Genomic DNA, 24,482 nt, shown 5'->3' on the forward strand with positions numbered 1-24,482 from the left:
TTCTATCAAGGGAGGTAATCCAGGCAACATTTGAGGCCTATATTGTTGCCTGTAGTGCAGCCCAACAGAACACTGATAACATTTGGCCCAAACCCAAGAAAACGAATGTGTATTCTGGGGACAAGTCTCTCCAGCAAACAAAGCTCACCCATTGCTTGCACACAGCATTTTAAATTGTGGGCCTGAATACTAAAAGCTCTCCAACGTTCGTCTCCTGCGCAGCTAAATCAAACTGCGTGTGGGCTGGCCGATAGCTGTCTTTCCGTCCTATTCCGATCTCCGATTGGCTGTGCCTGGAAGGGCGGTGATCATAGTACCACATGGAGCATCTGCGGCGTGTAGCCTATGCCTGTCAGTGCAGAATTCATCCTCTATGCGCTCAAGTGATGCTTCACTGAATAAACTGGAAGCGAATTTGTCACTTTGGCGCTGTTCTTTGAGGGACTGCTACTTTTTCATTGCTGAAGCATTGCACTTTTGGGGACATTTACACCATATATCTACTCACCTAGCATTAATAACAATAATTGTTCGATTATTTATGCCGCAAGAAACTTTTCTGTTGGACTAGAGTGACAAAACTGATTTGATGGAAACATGACGGGAGCTACAAACGGAACGGTAGCCCTGAAGACATTTTTGCTTGTCGCATTGGTTTCATTTTCAACGGGGAATTCAAAGCTGCCTGTGTATTATGGACAAATTGTGGAGAATTCGCACGCTGGAACAATGGTGGATGGGGTAGCTTTACCGTTTGGAAACAACTGTCATGTTTCGGAACTGGACATTGCTTTGGAAGGGAAGGACGCATCAGATTTTCGTTTGGTTTACCATCACGGAGAACAGCATCTTATTTTGAAATCCACAGAAACTTTGGACAGAGAGTTGATAGCAGTGTACGATTTGATGGTTGTGCTTTCTGGTTGTTTGAATAGTGCCGTGGTGATTAAAATAGAGGTGCTTGATTCAAACGACAACATACCCCGGTTCATCAAGGGAAACGAAAGGGTAAAAGTTGATGAATTGACCCCTATCGGTTCCGAATTGGTCCGTTTTTTTGCAAAGGATTCCGACGTTGGAAAGAATGGCCGGGTCACTTATTACGCATCTCCAAAATGCCAACATGTCTACGTAGTTCCTCAAACCGGACAGGTAATGCTGGTCAGTTCTCTCATTGGTATCATGAACCTAACAGTCCGTATTTACGCTCAAGATAATGGAGATGTCGCATTGATAAGTAAGCCGGTGACACTTCACCTTGATGTGCAAAGACCTGTTGTCTCGAAGATTAGGAGGCCCCGAGCGGTCTCCGAGGAGCTGTTCTACACAGTGACCGTCTCAGAGGATGTCAAAGTCGGTGACATGATATACACGGTGCCTGACCAGAAGTTTGAAAAGAAGTGGTTCGAGGTAATATCAGAGGCGGACTCCCCGGTTCAGATCGAGAGGGACTCGGGTCGTTTGTATCTCGCGCACAGACTGAAGTCCCCCGCAGAGGTCATGGTCAAAATCCAAAACCTCAGAGGTAAGAATGGAGTGTCATGTCTCTGTGCGTAAAGGTGCAGTGTCGTGTGTTTTCAGTGTCTTTCCCATTAAAAGTTGCCAGTTGTCTGAGGCACCTGTCTGTTTGGAAAATGTAGGCTATGCCTATGCCGCTGGTACAGTGTTGAATGGGGCTCATTTGGGAAAGTCTCTGTCGCGGTGCACCATTACAATATCCGACACTGATGTGAAACAGTATTTTATAGGGCTAAGCATCATTGTGAGTGAGAGACTCAGCGTATCCTATTGTATTTGCTCAGGGCTTTTAGATAAAGGTTAGTTGCTATATGGAAAAAAACATGTTTAGCTATGTTTTAGGCTGCAATGTAAAACAATGAATAAAAAAATATCGCGCACTTCCGCAGAATAATTTAAAAAATTGACAATAACTTGATATCAGGTGTGAATACGGTGATGTTTGGTTTGGGTATACAGTATTACTATTTCATCCGTTGGATGCGCGAGCTGTGCTGCAGCACCTTGCGCAGTAGAAGATCAGTTGGCAACGGAACCTGGCAGTATCTTATTCATTAATTCAACTCCTTATGGCCGATGATTTTGTTGTTTTGCATAATATACAGCCTACATTTTGAAGTACAATATGGACTTTTATTCAATTAGTCTTAATTCTACTGCATGGCCAGTTGTCAGTCAGCTGCGCGTAATGATATTCTCAAGAACCTATTTGGCTATTTATCGCACGCTGGGATGCATGTGTCCGCTCTACGTTGATTACACGTCATTGACACGCTAGGTGAAGGTGTTATTTGTTCCCGGCAGGTCGCTAATTGGGTAAACAGGATTATAGCGCTTGGATGATAGAAATGTGTGTGTGGCTACGCATACAAGACACGTCTGCCCAATGTCCCCAGTGCCCAACACATGAGTGTCAATGTATGGGTGTGCACTGGCGCTACTAAGGACATGAACATCTGTAGAGTTTTTGCCAAATACATTTTATGGACAAAGAAATGCATTTTTGGTTGCTTTTCTGTATCCTAAACCTACACTGTACCATTATGCTAGTTATAGGTTTAAGAATTATGATGCTGGAGATGGTGATAAAGTTGAAGACATTACCGTAGCCTGTATAACAGGCCTAACTATTAGCCTGGTGTTTTAGATGATAGTCACAACTGAAAAACATTTTATTGCTCGGATTTAGACTGGGATTGAATTCAGACAGGTCAACCCTCATTAACATCATATAATGAAAAGTTGTCCAGGTGAGGATTTGATTGCTCCCTAAGTACATGTTTGGCCAAGTGCCTTAATCACGACAGAAAAAGTATCCTCTGACATGCCAAGTGGATCTAGAGGTAATCAAGTTTTCCAAACGAGAACTCTGCCTCATCCACTGTTTATTTAGAGTAATTATGATTATTTATTCACCCTGACATTCCCAGTCTGGCACATGTGGTTTTACAAACCTATACAACTGACTTCACAGGAGATAGTTGGTTTGCATAAGGGACTTTGGAGTCTGGTTTATTCAGTGGTGTTCTCATGCATAAAGTTTACTAGAATTCAGATTTTCCACACTAAACTCATTACTCAGTATTTATTGCTTTGTTGTAATGTTGTGATACAACATATGATTAAACCAGGAAACTTCAAGTCATGTTCAATTGGCGCTTAATTATTAACACAAGCCTCACCCGGCAAATTAGGTCAACCAACAGATTGTCTACATGATTTATATTGTCGGCGCTGCATAAAAATGAGAAATTAATTAATAAAACCTTTCCCGCCCGGATGCTAACGGAAGCTTCTCCCATGAAGATAATGTCGTCTTACATCTAGTTGAAGTCCTCAGTTTGAATATGAGTAGATAGATTATAATATAGATGCTGTGCTGCTAGGAGGAATGTTCTTGTACCAGCTGCAGAGATGAGAGAAAAATACTTTTCTTTTGATACTGTAGCGAGTTCAAATAGAATAACGACCAAAATGTACTGTGTGGAATTGTCAAAATGTAGCAGGGACACTTTTAACTATCAGCAAACCCTACCAAAATGCTTGAGAGAGCCCCCCACAAGAGTCTACTAGACAGACCCAGTGTGCCTGTGTAGTCTTTATGTCAAACTATAACTCTGTAATGATGTCTGCATGTGTTGTAAGGATGTCTGCATGTGTGTTCACTGCACATCCCAATTATAGCCTAGGCCTATATATTCTTAATGGTGTTCAAGTGTTTGTTTGTGAGATTTGTTTAATAATCCATATTATCTCCCCATATAGCCAATTAAAGTATTACATTCACTGCCTAATAAGTTAAACACATGCAGCTTAGATACATTCACTGGCATGGGGAATGTCTTGGAGTTAACCACATGTAATCAGAAGCATTGTTTTCCTCTCTTGCGGCCATGCTAGGGAGAGCGCCAATGCAAAGGTCTTTGGGGACATAATTACTGTTGAAACTATTGTCTAGCCGAGTGCCACTGTGCCACATTCCGTTTGAGTGTGTTTGAAGAGGAATGGTTATTTTTTTTCCGTTCTAAAGAGTAGATGCTTTCAGATAACACAATCTGCCCCAAGTGTGTGGATGGGTCTAGAATACTTTCCACCCCTTTGTTTGTCTTCACACACACACACACACACACACACACACACACACACACACACACACACACACACACACACACACACACACACACACACACACACACACACACACACACACACACACACACACACACACACGCACTGTTTCTCTTTCTCCTCACTTTTCGTCTTTGTCTTCCATGTCTGGCACTTCTTAGGCCTTTCAATGCCAGCTGTAGAACAGATTCAAGTACTGTATTTATTTCTGGATGTGAATTGAAGTTGTCTTTCACTTGAAGAAAGCTCAATATTACTGATCTGTTATGTGCTGTACATGCACGCATGCATGTGTGTTCCTACATTTATGTCTTCTCATGTGTCCATGATTATTTGTAGGCCACATTGGCCTTGCTTAAACCTGTGTTGCGAGCGGGAAGACAAGGTTCAGAGGACACCAGTGTTGGTGACTCAACTTTGGTGTCAAATACCATTTAATTAACAAGCCGGTCACACACACAGAGGGTGGTGGTTTGTCTTGAACCATTATAGCATTTAGTGTATACACGGCTGGGGGCATTATGTGTATAAAGGGGACTTATGTGTTTCCAGGGCCACTTAACAATGATTTTGCACAGGGCAGTGTGCCCCCTTCCTATATCAAGGCCAGGCAGGCTCTCCTTCTGGCTTTACGCCCCTTATCCTAAGAAGAATTAGTGGTCCATTGGTCTTATTTGTTTTCCATGTGTTTTCCTTTCAAACATTTTGATTTCTGCAGCCCTGGTTAATTGCTTTAGGCACTCCGCCCTCAGCACATGTAGGTGAAACACTGCAAGTAGAGCCGACTCAAAGTGTGTGCATGTGTGTGTCTACAGTACAATGCTGAGGGGCACTTTTTCCCAAGTCTCTCCCTCCATGATGTGTGTATTGGCTTAGTAAATGCCAATAATGGATTGTGTATGTCGAGTGTGTTCGAGAGCTCCTTTCCTTACATTCTCCTGCCCTAGGGGGATCCAGGGCTAGCACCCATGAAAGTTTGGAAAGCCTCTGCGAGAAACAACTTTATCTTTCCCCAAACATAGCAGGGAGAGCTGGCGCTGGGGTGATGGAATGAGTGAGAAAGAAAAGGAGAGAAAGGGAGGCAGAGGGAGAGAAATGAGAGAGACTAGAAAGTACCTTCGTCAGCTGGCGGAAAAGGAGCTTGATAAATTGGGGCCCACACACTGTAGAGCTTACAGACAACAGACTGACTGGGCTTGCTGCTGACTGGACTTTTCTGGAGTGGCTCTCTGTTCTTCCAGTTAGATTAGAAGTTACTGTGGAGGAGCCGGATGCCAGAAATCACACTTTGTGTCTATCTCAGTACCACATTGAGTAATATCCCGGACATAAGAATTTGATATAAACATATGTGAGTGTGAACTGTGTTTGTGTACTCATGTATATCATGTTTATATGTAGTACCTGGGGATTGCTGTTTGAGAGTAAGTTGGTGTGAGCTTTTCTTTTCCCCTTCTCCTGTCCTTTATTTAGGTGTGTGTGTGTGTGTGTGTGTGTGTGTGTGTGCACCCACTCCCTGTCCTGTCATCAAATTATAACGGTGCAAAAAGTATGCTTTCATACATTTTCTCTGCTTGGGAGCCCTTGGGTGACACATTTGGATGACAGGCGCGGCTTGATAGGGTTTCTTCCTTCCCGTCTTTCTCTTTATTTATCTATTTCTTTATTTCTGGCCTCACCCTGGGCTAAAGCAACCAGACAATGTACTTCTAGACTTGCTGTACCACCAGCGTCTCCTCCTTCTAACTCCACTTCTGACAATTAAACCCTTCTCCCATCTGCTGTTTACTGTATGGCTTAGAGACATGCCTGTGGACCTGTATACATCATTAAAGATATGTACACATGCAATTTTAGCTCAGTCGTATAGGAGGAGAAAGGGGAATGTGTGTGTCGGTGTGGTACACATATGGGCGTTTATGCATTGGTTTATACTTCTATCTAATCTATATGCCTATTTATGTATTTTTGTTGATAGTCCTGTGTGTTTATCTTTGTCAATGTGTGTGCCTGTACCTCGGTGTGTGGCCTTCTGCTGCGTGTGTGTGCAGAAGGAGGAGCACGCTGGAGGATAAATCATTGTGAGGAAGCTAAACCTCTCCAGAATGGTCTTTTTTTGGACCAAATGAGGCCCTGAAGAACTGTTTGGGTCTGCCTGAATCAGCGTTACAGCTGTAAGGGAATGCACACACACAAGGACAGGGACTTGGACTTAGCCTCGGGATACAGTGATGGTCTTTCTCTCTCTCTCTCTCTCGCCTCTCATTTTCATCTGATTGCCCCCCCCCCCCTCTCTCTCTGTCTCATAATTGAACTTCATGCCAGAGTGAGGCCCAGCCCTCTCCATTGTGTTATAATAGGTTATTGACAGCCGCTCCACACTAGCCCTAGGGAGACCATTTTTTATGACGAACTAGGACAAGGTCATTCGAACCTCCACTGGCCCCCGTACATCCTGACCCACCCGCACCACTAACTGTTCACCGGAGGACACCCTCCCATATATACACACACTCGCACATACACAGGCACACACATACAGTGCCTTCAGTATTCATATCCCTTGTCTTATTCCACATTTTGTTTTACAGACTGAATTCAAAATTGATTAAATAGATACTTTTTCTCACCCACCTACACACAACATGTTTTTAGAAATGTTAGCAAATTTTATGAAAATTAAATACAGCAATATCTAATTTACATAAGTATTCCCACCACTGAGTCAATACTTTGTAGAAGCACCTTTGGCAGCAATTACAGCTGTGAGTCTTTCTGCGTAAGTCTCTAAGAGCTTTCCACACCTGGATTGTGCAACATTTGCCCATTATTCTTTTCTAAATTCTTCAAGCTCTTTCAAATTGGTTGTTGATCATTGCTAGACAACCATTTTCACGTCTTGCCATAGATTTTCAAGTAAATTTCAATTTAAACTCTCTCGGCCACTCAGGAACATTCACTGTCTTCTTGGTAAGCAACTCCAGTGTAGATTTGGCCTTGTGTTTTACGTTATTGTAACGATTCTCGTCTGGTGAAGGAGAAGAGGACCAAAATGCAGCGTGGTAAGTGTTCATCATAATTTAATTGAAAAAAACTGAACACTACACAAAATAACAACGAGGAGAAAACGAAACAGTTCTGCAAGTTGAACAGACACTAAAACAGAAAATAAACACCCACCCCCAAAATGGGGAAAAGAGGCTACCTAAGTATGATTCTCAATCAGAGACAATGATCGACAGCTGCCTCTGATTGAGAACCATACCAGGCCAAACACAGAAATACAAAAACATAGAAAAAAGAACATAGACTACCCACCCCAACTCACGCCCTGACCAACCTAACACAAAGACATAAAAAAGGAACTAAGGTCAGAACGTGACAGTTATTGTCCTGCTGAAAGGTGAATTCATCTCCCAGTGTCTGGTGGAAAGCAGACTGAACCAGGTTTTCCTCTAGAATTTTGCTTGATTAAAGAAGCAATAAAACAAACAAAGAAGAAACAAAGAAGTTTCTTCTAAAGAAGGACAGTTTTATTACTTCTTTAATCAGCACAACAGTGTTCAGCTGTGCTAACATAATTGCAAAAAGGTTTTCTAATGATCAATTAACCTTTTAAAATGATCAACTTGAATTAGCTAACACAACATGCCATTGGAACACAGGAGTGATGGTTGCTGATAATGGGCCTCTGTACGCCTATGTAGATATTCCATTAAAAATCTATAATTTCCAGCTACAATAGTCATTTACAACATTAACAATGTTTACACTGTATTTCTGATCAATTTCATGTTATTTTAATGGAATAAAAATGTGCTTTTCTTTCAAAAACAAACTTTTGAACGGTAGTGTATTTTATTATGTGACTTGTTAAGCAAATTTTTACTCCTTAACATATTTAGGCTTGCCATATCAAAGGGGTTGAGTACTTATTGACTCAAGACATTTCAGCTTTTCATTTGTAATTAAATTGGAAAAATTTGGAAAAACACAATTCCTATTTGACATTATGGGGTATTGTGTGTAGGCAAGTGACAAAAAAATCTACATTTAATCGATTTTATATTCAGGCTGTAACACAACAAAATGTGGAAAAAGTCATGTGGTGTGAATACTTTCTGAAGGCACTGTATGCACACAAATCAAATCTCCCCTGCCACTCTTTATCTTAATTGTGAAATTGGACACGCTCAAACTTGTACGCTGGGATTTATATTAATTCCTGGAGACACATAAATAAACGCTTCTGAAATCCCTCTCCATCAACAGCAGAGGCAGCTTGCACTTGAAATGCTCTCCTTTAAAAAAAGACAACATACACACTGTGATCAGGGATTTAGGCATTTACTTTCTCTCACAGCTAATGATGTGAGGTTTTAGATGTGTGTGTGTGTGCAGCCCTTCAGCCCAGCCCAGCTGTGTTGTTCCATCAACAGATCAATGGACTGTATGTCCCTGCTTTTCTAGTGTTCAGAGCCCCCAGAGGAGAACAGTGTGCAGTTTTGACGTCAGTCACGCAGCCAGCATCAGGGAAGGTGTTTGTGTGTGTGGTCATTGAGAAGGAATGGAATGTGACATCCATTCATGTATTATAGACTCACTCATAGGCTCAGGAGCTAGAACGTCTCATCAACCCATTATCACTGATTGTTTTAAAATAGACACATTGCTTATTGGAAACTTGTGACAGGCACACAAAAAATGTTATGTTTTTGTGCGCAGTATGCGATTTTGTATACAGTGCATTTAAATCCCAGTTAAAGACAGTTCAATTGAGTACAGGCTGAGAAATGAACCTCGGAGTCATATGTGGATAACAGGTAACCCTTTGCTGGGCAGCTGACATCAAAACCCCCCTCTGGGAGAATGGGGTTCCTATGACGGGCCTTCATGTGGTGGTGGGGAGGTACAAGGTTGTTTGGAAGACTGTTGCAGTAAAACAGCAAGTGAGAGACACGAGAGGTGAGTTGACATATAAATACTCCCCTGGATGTATGCCCATTGGTTGAAAGAAGCAAAAGTGATTATTGTACAATTGAGCCTATAGGTTAAACAGCAAGCGTGGTGACATCGCCTTAGTGTGCCGTGATCATAGGCTGATGTTAATAGGTCAATTCCTCGCACTTGCTAATAGTAAAGGAGGAGGAGAGACGTGGTAACATTATAAACGCTACCATATGAATACCCACTATGTCGGGAGATAGGAAGCTATATTAATATATTATGCTTAGAAGATGATAAAAAGTGACGCCCATTCAGAACAGCCTTCCTGATTGAACTTTCGTTACTACATCTATCAACCCAAAGGTTGTGTGTTCGAATCTCATCACTGACAACTTTAGCATTTTAGCAACTTTGCAACTACTTACTGCTTTTAAACTACTTTGCAACTACTTTGATTGTTAGCCAACACTTCCACTAACCTTAACCATTTAACTACTTAGCTACCATGTTACCTAATCCTAACCTTAACCCCTAACTTTAAAGTTAGCCACCTAGCTAGCCTAGCTAACGTTAGCCACAACAAATTGGAATTTGTGTAATGTACACGAATGGGTTATGAAGAAAGAAAATTGTGTAATACACACAAAATGCTTTTTACCTGTCACAAATTTTGAATAAGTAATTTGTGTCTATTTCACAATAAGCTGTGATAGTGTGTTGCTCCCATGTAACGATAGAGATAGCATGTGGTATGTCCCTGTTTAGAGTAGTGTCTGTCTGTTTCTCTGTTTCTCTTTTTACACCCCTCCTATCTCCTTATTCTCTCTCATACATATTACTAGACCTCCATTATAAGGTAGAAACCCACTTTACATAGGAGACTGTGCCATTTCAGGGCAGTTACAGAGAAACCCTCCCTCTGCTCCCAGACGGGCCTTCATTAGCAGATCTAATATGGACAGAGCTGTGCTCAGGAGTTCCTCTACAGCCTGAGGGTGGCAGAGATCTAATCCCTCCTGTTCCTCCCCGTCTCTCACTTTAGCCTGCTTAGGCCTGGTCTCACTACAATAGGATAAAGACGCCCTTAGACACTGATCTAAGGCCAGTGGTTAAGATTATGATGTGTGGGGGATGAGCTGATCCTATATCTGCGCCTGAAGGCAACTTGTACTTGGAGTGCTGTAGCGGCCTCACTCAGGTTAATGAGGTGCAGTGTTATGGTAGCGGATGCTCATTATGGGACTAGACTCCAGGCATGGACCACATAACCAGGCTGTTGTTGAGGAACACCTGGGCCTCCCATACAGCCCACAGAGCACCACTTGAGGCACACCTGCACCGCGGCAGAGGCACACACACACACACACACACACACACACACACACACACACACACACACACACACACACACACACACACACACACACACACACACACACACACACACACACACACACACACATTAGAGTACACATACACCCATGCTGTCATTATGCTCGAATTCCCCATCTTGTAGGTAATGACTTGCACACAGACGTCTTACCTGCTGTTATGGTAGTGCTGCTCTCCTGCTGTGAGACTGTTCCCACCACCTAAAACACCCCAGGGAATTTGTGAAGCTGTGTGGATGTATCTAACTTTGTTTCTTTGAAGATGTCATTGCTATTAGTTAACCCACATTGGCCACAATGTGAAATAGGGCTTCAAATTAGGTTTTTAGTTTTGAATCTTGTGAGACACAAACAAACATTTGCCCTGTTGGAGAGAGTTATGTGAAACGAGGGGTAGACGAGAGGGGCACAAAAACCCATCAACATGTTTCGGAAAGTCCCTGGGCAGTCGAAACCTTTGATGGGGAATCAATATTATGTAAGCATGGAGGCCAGAGAATATCCCACCATGTTGTTATCGATTTGGTACGGGGCCGCTGTCATAGACCGTCATTTGCATAGGGCTGTGAAGAGCTCCTTTTTGAAATGCCAACTTCAAAGGGGGAGAAATAAACTGCCTGAAAAAAGAGACTCGTTTAAAGATTTAAAGGCTGCAGAAATCAATTAATCAAATAGAGCGCCGAGCTCTTTGGTTGTGCACGGCAGAAAATCAACAAACAAACGCAGGCGGTGAGAGATTTCACGTTCAATTGGGGGCTTTATTTGAGATTGGAGGCAAATAGGAGTAAACTACCCGTGTAAAAGAGTAATTCCCTAGTTATCCCAGGCCCACTCCCTGGTAGTTGGAGAAACAAGCTCTTTAACAAGCTCTTAAAGTGTATGTATGCAGGTGTTACGCCCTGACCTTAGAGATCCTTTTAATTCTCTATTTTGGTTAGGTCAGGGTGTGACTAGTGTGGGCAATCTAGTTTTCCTATTTCTTTCTTTGTTTGGCCTGGTATGGTTCCCAATCAGAGGCAGCTGTCTATCGTTGTCTCTGATTGGGGATCATACTTAGGCAGCCTTTTACCCACCTTAGTTTGTGGGATCTTGATTTTGTATAGTTGATGTGTAGCCTGCAGAACTATACGTTCGTTTTGTATTTTGTTGTTTTTCGGTGTTCATTTTTAATAAAAGTAAGATGTTCGCCTACCACGCTGCACCTTGGTCTCCTCATTCCATCAACGAACGTGACAGCAGGCGTGTGTGTGAGGGTATGTGTGTATGTTTGTGAGTGTGTGATGTGGTACTCAAGGGACAAAATAATTCACACCTCGCCAGAGCAAAGACATGAGAGTACATTAGTGCCATCAGTTCCCTAGCTTGTGTGTGTGTGTGTGTGTGTGTGTGTGTGTGTGTGTGTGTGTGTGTGTGTGTGTGTGTGTGTGTGTGTGTGTGTGTGTGTGTGTGTGTGTGTGTGTGTGTGTGTGTGTGTGTGTGCGCTCGCATTTTGTGCATTTGTGTGTATGTTTGCATGCATGTGAGGGATGAATGCAAACAATATGAAACACCCATTGTGCCGTCTAACCAGAGACGGAGGAAAAACTGTGCTTCCATGGCAATATCAGAATTTGGCTGCCTGTCTGAATGCAGCCAAGGAGACACAGAGCAAAATTACAATGCTGCTTGGCAAATCATCTTAAATCAGATTCTGAACTATCACACACAAACACACACAGCATGTCTTCACAGTGATTTTTTTCTTCTTGACTAATTAAGCAAACTCTGGAATATACATCAGAAGCCCATCCAATCAGGCTTTTGGGGGGAGGAGAGCCATGTTATTATCCAAACTCATTTAATACAATTTTCTTTCTTATTAATTGAGGTTTTGCTCGCCGGTTTGTTTCATCCAGGTCATTGGGGGAGGGTCTAGCATGTTCCCGGGGACAGAAAAGGCAACAGAAACTTAATGGGGAGCTGAAACTATGTGAGCGTGACTCAGGTTTCTCACTCTGTCTGATAGAGAACAGTCGGTAAAGCTTTACTTTACAGTCCTGCTTTGCTAATTGTCTGGTGGGCTATAGGCTTTCTGTTACTTCGAAGAATTCAACACATTTGATACCAGCTTCACTTAAAAGCATGTTTAAATAAATACATTCAACTAACACAATTACACTGAACAAAAATATACATGCAACATGTAAAGTGTTTGTCCCATGTTTCATGAGCTGGAATAAAAATCCCAGAAATGTTCCATTCACACGAAAAGCTTTTCTCTCAAATGTTTTGTTTGTATCCCTGTTGTATCCCTGTTAATTTGTTTATATCCCTGTTAGTGAGCATTCCTCCTTTGCCAAGATAATCCATCCACCTGACAGGTGTGGCATATCAAGAAGCTGATTAAACGGCATGGTCATTACACAGGTGCACCTTGTGCTGGGGACAATAAAAGGCCATTTTAAATGTGCCGTTTTGTTGCACAACACAATGCCACAGATGTCTCAGTTGTTGAGGGAGTGTGCAATTGGCATGCTGAATGCAGGAATGTCCACCAGAGCTGTTGCCAGAGAATTGAATGTTCATTTCTCTAAGCCCCCGCCAACATTATTTTAGAGAATTTGACAGTACGTCCAACCGGCCTCACAACCGCAGACCATGTTTAACCACCTGCGGGTGAAGGCGGGGGTGGGGGGTGCTGAGGAATATTTCTGTCTGTAATAAAGCCCTTTTGTAGGGAAAAACTAATTCTGATTGGCTGGGCCTGGCTCCCCAGTGGGTGGGCCTGGCTGTCAAGTTGGTGGGCCTATGCTCTCCAGGCTCACCCATTGGCTGCACCCCTGCCCAGTCATGTGAAATCCATAGGTTAGGGCGTAATTCATTTATTTCAATTGACTGATTTCCTTACATTAACTCTAACTCCGTAAACTATTTGAAATTGTTGCATGTTGCGTTTATATTTTTGTTCAGTATACAGTATATTGAGCAGCTTTCTGAAGACTAGAAGCTCAGTAAAACAAATCTAATTAAACAATCCACAGGCCCATCTAAAGCGAAGGCTTATCACCCCATGGGGGCGTGCAGTACATCCACACACACTCATCCCAGCCACTCACACAGCAACATTTAAAGAAAGGCCTTTGATATACAGCAGGCCTACATGAGGCCATCTTATCACTGTTATTTCTGGGCCTAATTTCTGAATTTCATACTGGTATTACATCATCTCACGGTCCAGTATTCTGGGGGAAATTGCACTGAATTATTAACCAGTCCCGATGTGATGAACTATTAATGATATTAAACAACAAAACGCAACGCGGGCCTAAAATATGATGTGATCTGAAGTAGGGAGTTACTCATACTTTCTTGGGTGATGCCCAGTATCTGGGTCCTGAGTGTGTGCACGTATGTATGACCACCCGTCACTGGTAGCAGCAGTTGTGTCTGGGTGTGGATCTGAACGTGAACTCAGCACTTGAAAGGGCAGTTATTGTGTGTGTGTTTTATGGGTTGTAAAGGTCCTACAGGGGTCGGTTCACCTCCCAGAGGTTCAGACTGGCTACTGGCTGATTTATGAACACTGAGAACACAGACCCCCTTAATGAGTTAACTTTACCTCTGAAGTTTTTACACACACACACACCATGTTCCCACTTCTTTCCCCCTTCTTCCTTGATCCCTCTCTATTTTCATGCAGTTTAGAACCGTCAGAACTTGGTCCTTGGTTTCACAAGAAGCCTCTCTATTATGACCTTTGACCCTGATTACACGGCCCTTAGCCTGACTTATCAGGTTTCTCTCTTTATCTGTGGGAAAGGTGAGAGGTTAGTTAAAGGTTCCTCTGGTGACGACATACTGTCCATGAGTCAGGGCTGTTAAAGTACCTGACGATGTCTCTCAAAATGTTCTTTCATCTCTAACTTTGATTGACATCAGGGTGAGGAGCAGGAAATAATGAGCAGACATTTACTTTGATGTCAAGGGTCTTTAAAGGCTGCTAAAACAGGACTTACTGTTGAATCGTGGTCAAATATCTATTCATGGTCCCCAAGTTCTCTGCGGCAGGATCGCACCAAATCCCCCCTCTATCGGCACAAAGGAAGAGTGACAGAACGGCCTGCTTCTTTCTTTCCTCTTCCACCGCTGTGGGATGGAGAGGGAAGAGGGGGATGAGGGAAGCGCTGGGGGATGGAGGGGGAAGAGGGGGATGAGGGAAGCGCTGGGGGAATTTACGGCTCCAATCAAAGCTCTTTCATCTGGCGCAGTGCGCCTCTAATAATTGAAAAGCAACATTGTCACCAGTTGATGGCCCTTTTGCATTAAACAAAGTTCCCCATCATCAATAATTCAGCGGCGAAATGAGACAGGTTTCATTACCAGGATCAGAGATTCTATACTCGCTCTTAACTCGCCTTCCTTTTCCCCTTCCCCTTCTTCGTTCCCTCTTCTTCTTCGTTCCCTCTGCGCACACGAGAGAAGCTCGGCATACTTTTACACGCTTTTTGGATTCCCTAATCCACTTGGTGAGGACGGTGTGTTGAATGAAGAGTCTTTTGGAAGGTTAACTGCTCTCTGTATGTGTGCTAGGTTGACTGCTCTCTGTATGTGTGCTAGGTTGACTGCTCTCTGTATGTGTGCTAGGTTGACTGCTCTCTGTATGTGTGCTAGGTTGACTGCTCTCTGTATGTGTGCTAGGTGGACTGCTCTCTGTATGTGTGCTAGGTTGACTGCTCTCTGTATGTGTGCTAGGTTGACTGCTCTCTGTATGTGTGCTAGGTGGACTGCTCTCTGTATGTGTGCTAGGTGGACTGGAAGCCTTTTAAGAGAGTGGCTAAGACTGGTTGGACTAAGGCAATGGGGAAGAAAGTCCTGCAAATGTTCAATCACGCTTTATTTTGACTGGCATATGAGAGGAAAGAGAGGTGAAAATAAGCCCTCTGATTGGGTGTGGTGGGTCGGTTGTCTGACCTTCGACCTTTTGTGCTGACCTCGTGTGGGGGATGAAGAGCACATGGAGGGAGTGTGTCAAGATGCAGAGTGCATGGGAAGTGTGTGTTGAGCAGACCTTCCTCCTCTCTCTCCACCCTGAAAGCACATTAGTGAGGTTCTCCCCCCCATGTGTTTGATATCTGTGTCCAACCTGCCGAGGCTATCGGGCACAGTGGAGGACAGCCCTTGAGGTCCTTCTCCCCGTGCCTTTCCTGTCAGACTCCAGAGCACTGGCCTCTTACTGAGGGCTGTATCAAAAGAAGCAGAGTGGTAGAGTAGGAAGATGTCATAGGTTCATAGGTTGTCTGTCGTTGGCAATGCAAACAGTTGTCAGACAGAGACACTATTGGTTTCTATGGTTATGTTAGGGCGAAAAACATTTGTTTCAAATAAACCCAGTGTTTAGATTCATGTACATCAGTGCCAGTATGGGTAAATGAAGGGGACTGTATTCGCTGGCCCACTTGAAGGTTATCTCTCTGTACGGTATCATTATCCCTCCCCTCCCCACCACTAACACACTGCTGGAGAAAACTATGCTATTGTATGTGTGTCGGACACTGTACATCTGTGTGTGCCCATGTGTACCCCTCCCCCAACACACACACACACACACACACACACACACACACACACACACACACACACACACACACACACACACACACACACACACACACACACACACACACACACACACACACACACACACACACACACACACACACACACACACACACACACACACACACACACACACACACACATACACACACACACACACACACACAAACAAGCAAACACCTCCAGGCCAGTAGCTAGCATCTGTGTGTTTGATGTGTGTGTTTGTCTGTGTGTGTGAGAGCTCTGATGTGTGTGTTTGTCTGTGTGTGAGAGCTCTGATGTGTGTGTTTGTCTGTGTGTGAGTGAGTGCTAATTGTGCTTCACATCGCACTTTGCTGTTGTTGTTCTCTCCCAGCTGGAGTTCAACAGAGAGGCATGGAGGAAGGAAGAGCAGGAGATGTGACATCATCACTCAATAGATTTTTGCCAAGGGCCTTTGCTCCTGTTTGACATCTTTAGGACAAGCCAGCAGGCTAGGCACATTTTCAAATGACATTTCCACCTAGTCAGCAGAACAGTTTACTGTCCAATTCCACACATAATGTACAACCCCCCCTCCCCCTCCTCACACACACTGAAGTCAACAGTGGAGCCACGTAGTTGTGAGCTTCAATGCAAACACACAAGCACAACTATTTAATTCACCAAATACTGTAGAAGCTCCACTGGCAGAACCAGAGAGATAAGCAAATCCGACACACACACAGCCTTCGCTGAACATCTAAAATACTTTTTTATCACTCTTTTTCCTCACTCTGCCTGTCGAAACCTTTCCCCCGCTCACCTCCCTCCTTAAACATTCACTTTTAATTATTCCCGGCAAAGTCAATTCTCAGGTTGAAGTGCCGTTTGGAAGAGAGAGAAAAGAGAACCAGTGTGAAGTTGCCACGGTGTGTGTTAACTTGGGTGTGCTTTAGCTGAACACACATATTTGCAGTGAGTAACAAGTCCAACCTTCTGAAGTGTTCCTCGCAGTGCAGCTACTGTGTGTGTGTGTGTGTGTGTGTGTATGTGTGTGTGTGTGTGTGTGTGTGTGTGTGTGTGTGTGTGTGTGTGTGTGTGTGTGTGTGTGTGTGTGTGTGTGTGTGTGTGTGTGTGTGTGTGTGTGTGTGTGTGTGTGTGTGTGTGTGTGTGTGTGTGTGTGTGAAATAGAATCAGAGTTGTGGGTTTGGGGGATTGTAAAGGATTGTAAAGGATTGTCTATTTAATCATGATGACGATGACGATGATAACCGTATTCACAAAGTTCTAAAGCACCTTTCATATGTTGCACTCAACACACCAATTTACTTTCTGAAGTCAACTTGATATCCCCGTTTTTGAAAACTGTATCATCCACACCCTCACTGATCAACACAACCCACTCTGTGTAAGTGTAGCGTGCGACCGTTCCACTTTGGCTGGTCCTACCACTATGGTGTGGAGAATAGGGTTAGGCCCCTGTGTCTAAGGGACCACAGTCTGTCTGTCTATCAATCCACCAGGAGGCACAGGGATTCCTTCTCTCGTCTCCTCTCTTTCTCTCTTTCCCCTTCCCAGGATCACATTCGACACGCTCCCAACCCAGCTCTGGGGAAATCTATTCCCTCGCTCTCATAAACGAGTGGATGGAGGAACCCCCCCACTCCCCCAGTCAAGGTCATGATACATAAAATAGCCTGGCTGAAGTCTCTCTCCTGTGTGTGTGTTCGTGTGCGTGCGTGCGTGTGTTTGTGCAGGCATGTGTGCACCCGTGGCTGTGAGTAACTATATTACAGGTGTGTGTGAGTTAGGCATAACTGGGGCTCATCAAAATGCATGCGGGCGTGTGTTGTTGGGTGGTATAGATTCCATTCATGTAATGGACTTGTCTGTTTGTTTTTCAATGCTTGTTTGTTTACTCGGCCCAGACCCTGATCTCTCTCTCCCCCTCGCCTTCTCTCTCTCTCTATTTATCTCTCTCTCTCTCCCTGAGTCCCACAGCGAACGTCTTTGGCTTGTTTTCCTGGCTCGCAGCCTGCGTGCGTTACATTCAGCTCATGTACGGTATCAAGCTGTGTGTGTGCGTGTGTCTGTTTGTGTGTGTGTGTGTGTGTGCATTTATTCTGGAGTGCATGCTTGTATTCATGTTTGTATTATTCTGTGCATGTATTTACGTCTGAGTAAGTTAGCATGTCTGTTTGAATGTGTGTGTATATTTGTTTATATCGAGGTGTGAGTGTGTATCTGTCATTGTCTGCATGCGTTTCCGACTACAGTATATCCGTGTTATCGTCTATGTTTATTTGGAGCTTGCTAAGACTCCCTGGGTGCTTCCTTTGTTTGTGTGAGAGTTGGATATGAGGAACCTGTGCTGTGGATATAACATTCCCATAACATGAGAGATGCAGTGTATTTTTACCCTCCAGTATTAATCTATCAAACACACACACTCACAAAAACGAGTTCTGCTGTATTTTGCTGTTGTGTTGTTATGCCACATGGTTTCGACCAGTGTTAAACTGACCTCCACAACAGAAAGTCTGGACCACTAATGCCACGGCTTTTACAACCCAGATGCCCACCCAGGGTGGCAAGGCCAAGAGCCATCCCAGACCAGACGGGCGATGCACCCTGCCAACCCTTTCCCTCTGTCCACTGCCCACTCACCCTACTCTCCTAGTCCCACAGTCCCTTCACGACTGACCGACATCCGTCCCCCACATGGGCACCGGTCATATTCACATTTCTAAAGGAGATTAATATACACATGCTTACCCAAAATACACACTCACCCCAAAATACATGTTCTCGCAAACACCCAAACTTGTATTGGCAAGAGCTGGATAGGCACACTTGAACCCTTTCTTACTTTGTTATTGTTCATATCGCCCATCTATTCTTGTGGCATCTCCCATGACTGATTGTCGTCTCGGACACTCCCATTGTTGTGTGTACGGAGCTTATCACCTAAGTCGTGCACAGTGTTCAGTAAAGCATACAACCTCAGAGACCGAAAGCAAGACAGACATGGTGAGAAGGAGTGTATGTACTGTGGAGGCGTCACTATTTCTTCGTCTTCATCTTTCTTCGGCTGCTTTTGTGTGTTCTGTCAGAGGTGCTCTTTCATGTTGTGGAAACAGCAAGCGAGACGATGCATCTCCATTTCAGAAAGGCCCGCGTCAGAGCTGTAGCTGTGTGGTGTCCAAAGAGCTGCCAGATCAAAAAAGTCCCATCTCCACACTTCTAAAAAGCACTCCAAAGTCCCGTCACCACAGAGAGGGAGACGGAGAGATAGAAGGAGAGGAAGACTGAAAGAAGAGGGTGCCCTGGAGCGCCCCGATGCCAAAGTTGGGCGGAAGCGGCAGCGGCCCCGGAAGCTGACAGCTCCTCATCTTACTCCTTCTCAGCGAGACAGGGTGAAAGAGGGAGAGACAGAGAGACAGAGATGAAGAGAGCGTTTGTGTGTGTTTGGCGCTATGGAATGCAGTGTGTGTAATGATACCTGTGGCAGAGGTTGGAGCATGTCGGAATGGGATGGCATAGCGTTGCATGGCAGTCGGGTAGACCTGATGATCTCCTCCCCTACCTCACCCATATCTCTCTCCCATCTACCTCATCTCTCTTCCACATCTCCCCTTTCTGTGAAGCGGTAATCACATTTTTGGTCAGGGTAGGCAGCCAGGAATTGTTCGTGGTCCCCTAACCCCCCCCCCTCATGCGCCAAATACAGACCCTCTGTCACGCCCTGACCTTAGTATTCTTTGTTTTCTTTATTATTTTTGGTTAGGTCAGGGTGTGACAAGGGTGATATATGTTTTTGTCCTGTCTAGGGTTTTTGTATGTTTATGGGGTTATCACTAGTCTAGGTGTTTTGTATGTCTATGGTTGCCTAGATTGGTTCTCAATTAGAGGCAGCTGTTTATCGTTGTCTCTGATTGGGAACCATATTTAGGCAGCCATATTCCTTGAGTATTTCATGGGTGATTGTCTATGTTTAGTTGCCTGTGTCAGCACTATTATTATATAGCTTCACGTTCATTTTGTTGTTTTTGTATAGTTCGTTCAGTGTTCTTTCTTCATTAAAGAAGATGTATTCAAATCACGCTGCGCTTTGGTCTCATCGCTATAACGAACGTGACACCCTCTCTCTCTTCTGGTCCACCAGGGTCAACTTATCCTATTTCAGAGCCTTCCTGAGGAACTCAGCTGGAACACACACATTCTCATGGTCATACTTATCTGCTGCAAAGGAACCTGTCCTTCTTCATCACCACACCTCATTCTCACAGTTACCATCTTCACTCTATTCAGCTTTTCTCTTCTTTTTCTTTATTTTTCTTTCCTCCTCTCTCTCTCTCTCTCTCTCTCTCTCTCTCTCTCTCTTTTCTGCTGAGCCTCAGTCTACAAGATAATAGTGGAACTCATTTGAATTTATTTCAAAATAAGCCTTGAGTTTAAAATGGCCCTTATTGGAGCTTTGGCTTGCTTCATGTTTAATTCTACAGTACAATGAGAAACTATTCTATTTGACCTGAGTAAACATATTCTCTCAGCTTCATTAGACTACACCCAGATGCTCCAATGGACAGGCACATTCTACTACTCTCATTTCTCCTGTTTCTCTCTCGTTCTGTCTGTTTCTCTCTCTCCCTCTTTGTATCTCTCTCATTCTGTCTGTTTCTCTCTCCCTCTTTGTATCTCTCTCGTTCTGTCTGTTTCTCTCTCTCCCTCTTTGTATCTCTCTCGTTCTGTCTGTTTCTCTCTCTCCCTCTTTGTATCTCTCTCGTTCTGTCTGTTTCTCTCTCTCCCTCTTTGTATCTCTCTCGTTCTGTCTGTTTCTCTCTCTCCCTCTTTGTATCTCTCTCGTTCTGTCTGTTTCTCTCTCTCCCTCTTTGTATCTCTCTCGTTCTGTCTGTTTCTCTCTCTCCCTCTTTGTATCTCTCTCGTTCTGTCTGTTTCTCTCTCTCCCTCTTTGTATCTCTCTCGTTCTGTCTGTTTCTCTCTCTCCCTCTTTGTATCTCTCTCGTTCTGTCTGTTTCTCTCTCTCCCTCTTTGTATCTCTCTCGTTCTGTCTGTTTCTCTCTCTCCCTCTTTGTATCTCTCTCGTTCTGTCTGTTTCTCTCTCTCCCTCTTTGTATCTCTCTCGTTCTGTCTGTTTCTCTCTCTCCCTCTTTGTATCTCTCTCGTTCTGTCTGTTTCTCTCTCTCCCTCTTTGTATCTCTCTCGTTCTGTCTGTTTCTCTCTCTCCCTCTTTGTATCTCTCTCGTTCTGTCTGTTTCTCTCTCTCCCTCTTTGTATCTCTCTCGTTCTGTCTGTTTCTCTCTCTCCCTCTTTGTATCTCTCTCGTTCTGTCTGTTTCTCTCTCTCCCTCTTTGTATCTCTCTCGTTCTGTCTGTTTCTCTCTCTCCCTCTTTGTATCTCTCTCGTTCTGTCTGTTTCTCTCTCTCCCTCTTTGTATCTCTCTCATTCTGTCTGTTTCTCTCTCTCCCTCTTTGTATCTCTCTCGTTCTGTCTGTTTCTCTCTCTCCCTCTTTGTATCTCTCTCGTTCTGTCTGTTTCTCTCTCTCCCTCTTTGTATCTCTCTCGTTCTGTCTGTTTCTCTCTCTCCCTCTTTGTATCTCTCTCGTTCTGTCTGTTTCTCTCTCCCTCTTTGTATCTCTCTCGTTCTGTCTGTTTCTCTCTCCCTCTTTGTATCTCTCTCGTTCTGTCTGTTTCTCTCTCTCCCTCTTTGTATCTCTCTCGTTCTGTCTGTTTCTCTCTCTCCCTCTTTGTATCTCTCTCGTTCTGTCTGTTTCTCTCTCTCCCTCTTTGTATCTCTCTCGTTCTGTCTGTTTCTCTCTCTCCCTCTTTGTATCTCTCTCGTTCTGTCTGTTTCTCTCTCTCCCTCTTTGTATCTCTCTCGTTCTGTCTGCTTCTCTCTCTCCCTCTTTGTATCTCTCTCGTTCTGTCTGTTTCTCTCTCTCCCTCTTTGTATCTCTCTCGTTCTGTCTGTTTCTCTCTCTCCCTCTTTGTATCTCTCTCGTTCTGTCTGTTTCTCTCTCTCCCTCTTTGTATTTCTCTCATTCTGTCTGTTTCTCTCTCTTCCTCCCCCTTTCCTCTCACCCCTAAGCCCCCTCCCTCTGTTATCTTCCACTTTTCTCTAACTCACCTCTCTCTCTCGTCATTCCCTTTATGTTTCTCTCTATTCCTCTGTCTGCCTTTCTCTTCCTGTCTTCCCCTCTTTCTTCCAGTCTTCCTCTCTCCTTTATCACCCTCTCCCCCCTCGCTTTCTCCATAGTCACACTGCCCCAGACTTGTCACATGAAATGAAGAGCATAATGAAAAGGGATGGAATAATCTCCCAGTTCGTTTGGCGACGGGTCCATTTCAGCACCCGCGTTAGGGGTCACAAGGGGTCACCCACACTCATGCACACACACATACCAGTCGGCGTCGGGGCTGAGTGCTTCTGAATGCACCCCTCAGCCCCCTCTGCACTGAGTGAGGTGAATTAGCTTTTAGCGCTACATCCGTCTCTATGGAAAATAACCCCTTTCTCTGAACCCAAGTGGTGAAGGATGGCTATCCAGATAGATTAGCACTAAGCTACATGTGCTAGCCTGTTGGGACTGTTGTCAATGGGAGTTGGCATTGTTAGTGTCAGATGCTAACACTGCTTGGCAGACTGGAGATGTCTTGAAGCATTTTTGTTTAGTAAGGTTTTGTACTGAAGCATCACCCCTTAGGCTGTTTAGTATTTCCATTTGCTCTCGTCTTTCCCTCAATTTCCTATTTGCAGAGCGTCTGACTCATTTTTGTTCCTGATAGATGGTGTTTTACACGCTGTCGTTGTCAGGTATTTCCATGTCTCCTCGCTGTACTGTGCTTGTTTGTATTTGCTTGATTAGACACGTGGAGTTTTTACCTCTGTCAGCTCTTCTCCATGTAGTCTGTGATAGGTCTACACTTACAAACGCTCACTGACTGTGAACCAGAACTAGAGCTCACACACACACAGCCAAATACACACCATGAACCACCCTGGAGGCAGGTAGATGCACTCTGTCTCCCACCCAACTACTGCTTGCTCCATTGAACCAGCGACTCCTTTATTCCCTGTTGTCGCATGGATAGCCCCCCCCCCCCGATACACACTCTTCATGAGACTCAGGTAATCCAATATGAAACAGGGCCTGTTTCCACAGCGATGTTCCCAAATTGCCCCTGACAGGCGGACCGTGACTGTGTCACCCCCCGAGGGCCAGAGAGGGGACGAGGGGGGACGAGGGGGGGCAAGGTGCGTTAACGTGCTCCACCAGAGATGGACGGAGCCAGGCGCCTCCCCATCGTCAGGTGACATGGTGTTGTGTCACATTTGGGCCCTCCTGCTGAATTGTCCCCTTTCTCTTCCACTTGACCTGCTATATCTATAGTGGAGGTCTCACAGACGGGCTATAGCCGAAAACACCAGTCTGGATTGGTTTAGATCACTGAGGTCAAGTCAGACAGTCTGCACATACAGAATTATGGTTTTGCAGGTGAGGAGTTTTGAGCCAGAATGGCTGACACATTGCCTTTGTTCAAGTTGCAAAAACAAACAGAGGATGGTCTGTCGTCAAGTCAGTCACTGGAAAAATCTAAGCTGTCTTTCTCGCTAACTGAGACGTGTCGAGGGAGAGTCCCAGCTCTGCTAGTGGTGAAAGACGCCATTTTGAGGATCCAGGTGTTGAAATTTGATAGTCTCCAAAAATAGTTACTATTTAAATCATTTTCAACATTCTATTGTTTTTGTTTTTATTTTGTAAAGTGTATTGAGATCGAGAGTAACTGTTAGCCTTATCAAGTTCCAGTAGTGCCCTACCTTTGACTGTGAACTATGGAAGAATGGATTGGCAACACCCAATGACAATGTGCTAGCCTGCAGGAGGATATGGGACGGTGTGCCAGCCTGGTGACAAACCTCCGTCAGCATGAACATTAGTTATCGCCTTCTTTTCCCAGAAAACCCAATTCAGGGATGTCTTTTCCCATAAACCATTTGGCAGGTCTCTTGAACCTGATGAGAGGCACCAAACCATGATCGATTGGAAAGGTGGTTGAGTTATTCTGGGCATGTAGGAACAATACCTATGTTGACTGGAGTGATTATTCTGGTGTTTGGAATGAACAGACCTTGTCCATAGCTTGATTTTATATTGCCTCTGTTTGGAATAAGAACACCTTCAATTGAAAAGCTCTGGATGTAATTTGGAGGCCTTTCTGTTTTGACTTGGACATGTATTGGGCATTTGAGGGAAGCAGTGTGTGTGTGTGTGTGTGTGTGTGTGTGTGTGTGTGTGTGTGTGTGTGTGTGTGTGTGTGTGTGTGTGTGTGTGTGTGTGTGTGTGTGTGTGTGTGTGTGTGTGTGTGTGTGGTGTATGTTTGTTTAAACCTTTCTGAAGTGTGTTTATGTGTGTGTGGTGT

General features: G+C 44.3%; 1 protein-coding gene across 1 annotated transcript in view; it reads left to right on the plus strand.

The window, feature by feature from the left end:
• The first annotated feature begins 354 nt into the window (after positions 1 to 354).
• The window catches only part of LOC139564514 (neural-cadherin-like), a 125,016-nt gene continuing 100,888 nt past the window's right edge, over positions 355 to 24,482 (plus strand). The window contains exon 1 of the mRNA XM_071384099.1: positions 355 to 1,525. Coding sequence (XP_071240200.1) covers positions 598 to 1,525 — 928 coding nt within the window. The 5' untranslated portion in view covers positions 355 to 597. The remainder of the gene's footprint in view (positions 1,526 to 24,482) is intronic.

The sequence above is a fragment of the Salvelinus alpinus genome, chromosome 35 (genome assembly GCF_045679555.1).
Source record: "Salvelinus alpinus chromosome 35, SLU_Salpinus.1, whole genome shotgun sequence".
Taxonomy (NCBI): Eukaryota; Metazoa; Chordata; class Actinopteri; order Salmoniformes; family Salmonidae; genus Salvelinus; species Salvelinus alpinus.